Source organism: Pteropus vampyrus, unplaced genomic scaffold, assembly GCF_000151845.1.
Source record: "Pteropus vampyrus isolate Shadow unplaced genomic scaffold, Pvam_2.0 Scaffold164, whole genome shotgun sequence".
Taxonomy (NCBI): Eukaryota; Metazoa; Chordata; class Mammalia; order Chiroptera; family Pteropodidae; genus Pteropus; species Pteropus vampyrus.
The window spans coordinates 1,997,378-2,005,976 of record NW_011888945.1 but is presented as its reverse complement, the minus strand read 5'-3'; the positions used below and the strand labels follow the sequence as shown (position 1 = coordinate 2,005,976).

The 8,599-nt window shown below is 56.3% G+C and overlaps 1 protein-coding gene across 1 annotated transcript; it reads left to right on the top strand.

Moving 5' to 3' along the window:
- Positions 1–213: 213 nt before the first annotated feature.
- On the top strand, positions 214–6,881 carry CUNH14orf132 (chromosome unknown C14orf132 homolog; the record flags this gene model as incomplete). The annotated part of the gene is made up of 1 exon (XM_023536627.1): positions 214–6,881. A coding segment is annotated over one exon (249 nt), but the record flags the coding sequence as incomplete, so codon positions are not given.
- Positions 6,882–8,599: the final 1,718 nt, after the last annotated feature.

The window sequence follows — 8,599 nt, the reverse complement described above, 5'->3', positions numbered from 1 at the left end:
TGTGCCTTAATGCTTCCATCTGCAAGACGGGCATGAGGCTGTCTGCCTCCCGAGGCTGCTGCGCATACTAATTTTCGTAGGTTCAAATATACACTGTCAGAGCCCGGTTCAGAGGCCCTCTGCATGTTAGTTTTGTCTTCGTGGGGGGTGGCTTGGCCAGGCAGAGGTCCCTCTGGACGGCGGTTCTTCCCAAGCCCCCGGGACTCCGGTTAATTCTCTCTCTGTCCTCCTTCCCAGCTGCCCATGATGGGAGGAGCCTTCATGGACTCGCCCAATGAGGACTTCAGCACGGAGTACTCCCTCTTCAACTCCTCCCCCAACGTCCACGCGGCCTCCGGCGGCCAGGGCCAGCCCGAGGAGCCCCCGCGGTCCTCCAACGACGCAGTCTTGCTCTGGATAGCCATCATAGCGACGCTGGGGAACATCGTGGTGGTGGGGGTGGTGTACGCCTTCACCTTCTGAGGCTCCAGGACGCTCCCCCTGTGCAGGGCCCGCAGTGGGTGAGGCTTTGCGCGGGCCACCGTCGCTGTTGGCCTGTGGCTGTGCCCACGGTCCAGACCCAGGAGCTCCAGCCATGCACACGGCCTCTCCAGGGGCAGTGACCCTGCGTCTGGAACATCCCCACACAGCCCTAACTTAAATCTGCCATGCTGTGGTTGAGCCGATCCAGAAAATATGGGAGCATGAGCTTCCGGCCCCTGGAGGCGGCTGGGCAAAGCCTTCAGGCATGAGTTGGGGAATTCTGGAAACTGTTTTCCAAGAACAAGAGACGGAGGGAACCAGCCAGCTCGATTCAAGATGCCCACGTGGCTGGATGGGCGGTCGCTGGCAGTAAATAATCACTTGTGTGTCTTGCTTCCATACAGACTTATCACACCTGGTGTGTTGGGTGTCGGGGCCAGAGCCCCCGCAGAATGTGAGTGCTCCCAGCCCAATCTCAGACCCTTGGAATGTTGGTGGTGATCGATTGAAGGGCCCTAGAAGATTTGACTTTAAAAAATGGCACCTTTGTCGCCAGACACCTCGGCGCCTGATGAGACCCAAAAGCATCTGAAAAGCCGAGAATGGGGGGATTACTGGTGACATGGTGAGATTTCTGGGGTGGTTTTTATCTGCCGGATGGACTTGCTCTTCTTTTTACAAAGAGAAGTTACCTTTAAAAGTTAGATCTGACAAGGCGTTTATTCCTCAGACTAAACAAGAAGATGCTCTTTGTTATCTGGAAAATCACAGAATTTTAGGGATCAATGAAGGCTCGTGTCCACCTAATCGTTTGACGGATGGGCGGGAGAGTGGTGAGGTCTGCCTGTGGTCACCGGGCACGCTAATGAAGGGGCCAGGTCAGAGGGGACGTTTGCTGACTCGGCTCAGGGCTCTCTCAGCCCGTTCCCAGCAGACACCGCCTCGTCAGCTGCCCTCGGGAGACGATGCAGAGTCCTGAACGGGCGCACGCACCTGCATTTAAACGCGGTTAGGCTACTGGGTGCTCTCGTGGGCCCGAGTGTGCTCGGCCCAAGTCAGTTTCCCTACGTTCTTAGAAGTCCGTGGCTGGGGGACCTGGCAAACGAGGGAGCCCCCACATGAAGGCCAGAGCGCGATGGGAAAGGGCTTGCTTCTCTACAGAACTTAGGAAGAGATCATTGCAGGTGGGGAGGCAGCCTCCCTGTGTGACGAGTCTGAGAGTGCAAAGGGTCTGTCCCCCTGGGAAACTTCCCTCGCCCCCCTCAGCTGTGGTTGAGAGACTCGAAAGACTGGTTAAGAAGCCCCTGTGCATGTTTGGGGACATTGGCAAAAAGGCTGAATTTGTCACTGTGGTCTCAGGAGACATGAGTGTTCGCGACGACAGGCAAAGGGGCACCGTAATTGTCAGGCGGCAGCCGTGCGCCTCTGGGTGGTTGGCACTGAGCTGCCGTGATAACAGGATTTCCAGCCCGACATCCAGACAGCGCCGGCAGATGGCCGCCAGCTCTTATTGGTCACATCTGTCACCGCAGCCACGCATCATTCCTCAAGTGCTTCAGCTCAAGTGGAGGTCAGGAGCACAGAGGACAGGCGTGACGTTGCAGGCGGGGAGAAGGGACGGGGACGTGACGCCTTCTGGAATCACGGATGCGGTCCGCTCTCGAGGTTGGGCTGGCTCCTTAGCCATTGCATGGCCGTCATCCCAGCACCCTCCTCCCCGTCCAGCCCCCCGTGTCTGCCGCATGAGCAAGGTCCGTCTGAGACAGAGAGCCCAAGGAGGGAGGCCAGAGCCAGGGGGACAAGGCGATGCTTGGTGTCTTCGTGGGGCCACTCGGCCCACATCCTCTGATTCCTTACTTTAGACCACACATCCCCAGGGCCGCCTGCAGCCCCGTAAGAGGCAGGTGGCAGCTCCCTGTTCTCAAATGGCCTGTGGAGACGGCAGTGCCCTGGGGCGAGGGTTCTGCGTGGCTGTGATGGGGGAGGGAGAAAGGATGGCTTCTCGCTCCGAGGACTCCAGCCTCCCAGGCCGCCTGAGGGGCCGGTGTTCACAGGCACTTCTGGGCACAGGGGTCTCCCCCAGGAATGTCAGTTAAAGTCACCCTTCAAGTCTTTTTTTTCACGTCAGGGCCATAGGTGGTCAGGAGCGGGACCATCTGGCCCAGGCTTGGCGTGCAGATCACAGTGGTTTGCTTGGGGTCATTCCATCTCGACTTCCTATGATTTCGTCATTGATTTTTTCCCCACCATTATTCAGATGACAATGAGGATAGATGTGCGTGTTCAATTTCCAGCCGGAGCGTTATGCTCTCTCCGTCCTGACTGAGCTGGGGTTCTGTCTTAGCTCTTAGGTGAAAGACAAAAAGAGATCTGACATCATCGGTTGGGTCTTAGGTCCAGGCTCCTTGCTAGATTCATGTGCACGTATTTGAACGTGACAGCATCGTTGTTCCAATACACAGATGAGAACCCGAAGCCCAGAGAGGTGGAGAAACATGCCCTAGGCTACACAGCATGAAAGTGATGAGCATGGACTCGAACCTGGACCGTCCAGCTCTACGACCAGGCTCTTTCTGCAGTAGGATGCTGCTCAGTAGTTGGCACATGTAAGCCAGGCCCTGAGTCCGCGGAGCCCGTTTCCCGAAGTCCCCAGTCATCGTGTGGCCCCCTCTGGCTCCCACAGGTAGAAGTCTCTGGCTCTTCTTGGAATGGGGCACCCCCGTCCCCTTGCCTGACGCCCTCTTTCTGCCCAGGCTTTAGGGCGGGGGTCCCCGTCACCTGCCTGCCCTTTTAAAGCTGAGCACAAGTCCTTTTGTGTGGCCAGGGAAGTGCCCAGAGACCAGCTGTTTCAGGACACATGCAGAGAGGGGTCCCACAGAGGACCCAAGGACTGAGGCTCGTGCGGCCAGAATGTCGAGAAGTGTTTATTCTTCCGCTGCTGTTTATTGGGCATCGCCCTCGTGCTGTGTGCTGTTTGTATCTCGTCCATGTTGCGAGTCGGGCTCAGGCCGTCTGCTGACCCCTGGGGCTCCCCCAAGCAGGGGGAACCATGTTCCTCTCTCCGACCCGCCAGCCCGGGGTTCCCATCTGGCTTCTGCTGGGTGAGGTGGCCCCAGAGCTTTGACTTGCGTCGGTGCCGAGAAGGATGGGCTGGCTTCTTCGGTAGCTGCTCCTCAGAGAAGGGATCTTACATTTGCTGGAGTGTTCCCCTCGATTTCCTTTTTACGTGCTGTAGGTGGCCCACACCTGCGTTTGTTTGCATGAGTGACCCTTCACTAAACAGAGCAGCACTTGCCTTATGAGGTCGTGAGTGCTGTCACGAGCTTTGGAGGACGCTGACCAGGTTCCTCCTCAGGGGGTTCCACTTCCTGTAGGGGCCTAGGTAAGATGGCCGCTCTGCTGGTTCCTGCCCTGTCATTGCTGTCCTTCCCCTTGTCCATGAGGTCAAGGTCAAGAGGCAAATGAGACTGTCTACTGTGTGCCCAGAGGGAGATGATGATATCCCCTTTCGGGAGCCCCCGGGGTCTGAGAGAGAAGGAGGAGAGGGCAGGCTGGTGGCACTTGGCTGGAGAGGCAACAGGCCAAATTCCAGCCGGTTCTAAATGGAACGTCTGGACACCCGCCAGACGCTAGCATATGTTGGACTCCGTCCCCGGAGACAGAGAGCCCCTGCCATCTGCACCGCTGTCGATTCCTTCCGGAAAGGTGGACACTCTCTGTCAGGTGCGTGACCGTCCGTCATTATTAGCAGTGACATTATTAGTAATGATTCTTCCGCTGCTGTTTATTGCGCACCGCCCTCGCGCCGTGGGCCGTTGGTATCTCGTTACTTCACGAATCGGCCCTCGGGGCCAGGAGTGGGTGCAGGGAGGGGCACGTTTATTCTTGTCCGTTTTTCTCTTGAGAAGACCGAGCCCAGGCCGCGTGCCTGAGAACCCACGGCTGAGGGCCTGAGATCGGGATCCGGCTCCGCGGGTCGTGCGAGCTGGGTGGTCTCCCTGCTTCTCTCAGCGTCTCCACAAGGAGCCGCCTGGAACGGTGTGTCCCAGGACGGGCCTCTGAGGCTGGGTCCGTCTTGGTCCTGGAGACCGGCTTTTGAGCGACATGCCGGAGAAGGCCGCGCGCTGGTGCACACGTGTTTATCAGCCTCGCGGCATGAAGAGGCCTTAGAGAGCGTCTGAGCAGGGCCTGTCGGGGAGGGCAGCCGGGCCACACGGTGAATCGGTGGAGACCTGACAAGGCTCTGACGCTCAGCCCAGGGCGCCGTCTCCCACGGTGCTGGGCGTTCGCCGGGGAGCGTGGGGCGGCCCTGGATGACCAGCCCCAGCCCCGGGACAGGCGCTGTCTTCTCTGACAGCTGTCACCCTGCCCCTTCACTGTGTCCGGCAAATGTCTTTTGTCCCCAATAAGTCCTAGGTGGGCTGGACCCCCAAGGAGCAGTGTCCAGAAGGCCAAAGGGAGCCACCGGAGCCTGAATGCTCCGTGCTCGCCTGGCCCCACCTTCCCCCTCCTGCTCCATGGGCCCCTGACACTGGTCACTCAGTGAGAGGGACAGGGGAGAAGCTGGGCAAACTGAGCATCGAGAGCCCAGGGGACAGAGCGTATGATCCCCAAGCAGAAAAAACGGTCGCTCAGAGAAGCCAAGGTCACCAGAGTTCAAGGGTGACCAGGTGCTCCCAGCAGGCGCTTCTGCGGTTAGACCTTAAGCATTTCCTTTTTCGGGGGGGAGGGGAGGGCGTGGTGAAGGGGCAGAGTGGCAGAGTTTGGAAGACAAAATGATGCAAATCCTAGTGGCTGAAGAGAGGTCCTCCCAGAGTGAGTATCTGGAGCACAATGGAATGGTCGGAAGTCCGTAAAATTGACACAGGTTTTGGAACTTAAGTCTGCGTTATTCTGAGTCGTGGTAAAAGTCGTTAACTTGGGTAGTAAAAGCAGAGAAAGCCCTTGGAGACACCGGACAGGCGGTGCGGTAGCCAGGTGCACCGTGCATGGGGCAGACACGGGCCTGCCCGGACCCCTGCCTCTGCCGGGGTCCCCTCTCGTTCCTCACCGGGCCCCCCCACCTGTCGCTGGCCCCGGCGTCTGCCTCCCACGTCTCTCTTCCCCAACATCATCATCAGAGAATCACCGAATTTACAGTTCGAAGCCTCGTCCCAACAACTCGGACGGTTCCGACCCGGCCCCGTAAGCTAGCAGGAAGGGGCTTCCGGTCTTTGCACTTGAGGACACGGAGTCTGCGAGGGGTTTGGGAGGGTCGCCAGGTCCGGGGGTCAGCAGAGAATGGGGTCTACAGAGTTTCTGAACCACTGGGCCGGTGCTTCTCAACAGGGGAAAATTTTGTCCCCCAGGGGACCTTTGGCAATGTCTGGAGACAATTTTGGTTGTCACAGCCTGCAAGGGAGAGAGGGTTCTTGTGGCATCTAGCGGACAGGAGCCAGCGACACAGCTGAACGGCCCCCGCGACAAAAAATTCTCTGGCCCCGAAACACCAACAGGGCCACGTCTGGGAAAGCCAGCACGAGGCCACGCTGCCTTGGATGCCACAACCACTGTTTCCCGAAGGTCCGCTTGTCCCCATTTGTGAGTTATTGAATAAATAAAGCTCTTCTGAGTAACAGCAGTGATCATGGATGATGCCTCAAGTTCAAGTTTCAGCAGAGGACGGGGACGTGGACTGTAGCAAGACTTTTGCTTGGACGTTCCCGTGACTCTCCATTTCCACTGTCTTGGGCTTTTGTGGGGGGTCTCAGCCTGGATGGAGAAAAAACCCAATGGGGTGGGAGGGACAATGGGGCTGAACTTGTCCCATGCCCCCCACTCACCCAGTAACTGTGTGTCTCCGGGACCTTGAGGGACCTGGCCTCCAACAATGCCTCTGAGAAGCCCCCCTGGGGAGAAAGCGTGGAAGGCATGGGGGTGGGGGTGGGGGTGCTGATTAACCTTTGGGCAAATCTCCCCCTTCTCTCGTTTCTGATCCGTTCCCTGTGCCCCGTCCTAGCTCCCAGCAGCCGAAGGCTTCCTCACACTCTTTCTACTATTCAAAGTTTTAAGAAAACTTATTCTTGTAACTAGGCACCCTCCAGATACCAGTTCTTCCGAGAGAATCGGAAATGTCCCTTTTCTGTGTTTTACTAACGTTTTCATAATCAACCTGTAAATGTAAGTCGTTTACTGAATAAAAAGGTATTTTAACTATTCTCTTTGCTACTCAAGGCCCCTGGTTTCGCGATGACATCGCTGGCTTTTATTACAGTGGAAAAGCTGTTTCCTAATGGAGAGTTTCAGCGCGCTCTCTTCATTAGAAACATCTAACTTTGATGGATGTAAACATGTGGCTGTGAATTTGTGTCCCTTCGACTGTGAGTCCTGTTGCCGTCCTCATTTTTTATTATGACAAATAAAAGAAAAGAAAATGACAACTTCTAAGTGTTTTGTATCCTGCGCTTCAGTCCCAGGAGACTTACCCACCTTTGCAAGGCTCGGCTCACTGTTGGCTCCATTCTGCTCCTCTCGAACCCCGACTCAAGGCAGGCGATCCCCTACCCCGTGCCCCGCCTGAGCCTCCCCTTCCTCACTCTTAAAGTAAATCCCATTTTCCCCACCCTCTGAGTTATCCGAGAGCAAAGTCTACCTTATTTATCTTTCGATCCTCTGCACCTAGCACGGCGCCCGGCTCGTAGTAAACACCAGCGGACGTTCAGGGAGTGAACGAACGAGGCCATATGCAATATCGGGCCTGGAAAGAACTGATCATTCAGACAACCACAGGTCTGCACTTATGTCCAGAATCCGGCCGAGTTGGTGGGGCGGCTGTGTTCCCCTCTCCTGGACAAGCTTGCCTGTCCCACTAGCTGTGCGGCCCTTGAGGGCAGAGGTCCCCTAAGGCTCACCCTTGTGTCACCTATAATGCCCAGCCCAGGCGTGACCCAGTGTCATACCTCCACGTGAGTGAGTAAATAAATGAACAAGAAAAATGGCCGCTTCAGGCATCACCTCCTCCCAGAGGTGACGGAGCCGAAAGGGGCAGGGGCAGGGGCAGGGGCAGCGAGAGGAGGGGGAGGAGAGGGGCAGGTTCCCATGATGGCGACAAGCCCCCTAGTGATCCTGGGAGCCTGGCCTGTTTGGGGAACTGCAAAGCCCACCCTCCCCGGGAATTTTCCACTGGGCCTCAGCAGGCCTCTAGGCTCCAAGGCCCCTAATTACTCAGATTCCTGCAGAGCGGGGCCTGACCACGGCAGCAGAAATGGCCTCGTGATTAATATTTATACAAGCCAAGCTGCTGGGGCCTTTTCTGCAAAAAACGCAAATGACATTAAGTACCAGGTAACCGGCACTTGTGGGGAGGCTGCCCTCCCGCATTTGCAAAGCCCTTTCCGATCCAGCTTTGATCCTCAGAACAGATGCCCACGTTGGCCCCTCCCGGCCACCATCTACCCTGCCCCTACCACACCACCTGTCTGGGGGGCCGGGAGATGCCTCGGGAGTAAGGCAGGACCCCTGTTCTCTGTCTTAGAGAAGGAGCAGGGTACAGATGATCAGCCGAAGACAATAGGGTATAAGGGGGACAGTAGGAAGCCTGGGGGCCGGACGAACGAGGGGAAGCAGAGAGGGGTCTCCCAAGCAGGCTGGCACCCGAGCCTAGAGGCCAAGTCTCCTCAGTTTTTAGAAAAGAACACTGAAGCTCACATACTTGTTTTTTCAGTCATTAATGATGGAGTACCTACTATGTGCTAGGCACTATTCTAGATAGTAGGGGTGCATAAGTGAACAAAACAAAGTATATTACCTTCCGATGGTGAACAAGGACAAGAAGCAAATGAAGAAACAGTTTATGTGATATCTGTGACATCATAAGAAATATGTAATGGTGTCTATTACAATACTGTATCACGCTTAAAACTTGCTAGGAGGGTGGATATCATGTTAAGTGTTCTTACAACTGCAGAAGTGGTGATGGGGGTAGAGGAAATGTTGGGAGGTGCAGCCTTGAGGGTGGCGATGGTTTCGTGACACGTACTTGTCCCCAGATTCATCGCGTTGTGTACGAGAATACACACAGCTTCTTACCTGTCATCATACCTCAGTAAAGTGGTTTGAAACCAAAAAGGAACGTGCATTTGGTCTCTGCCCCTGGTTC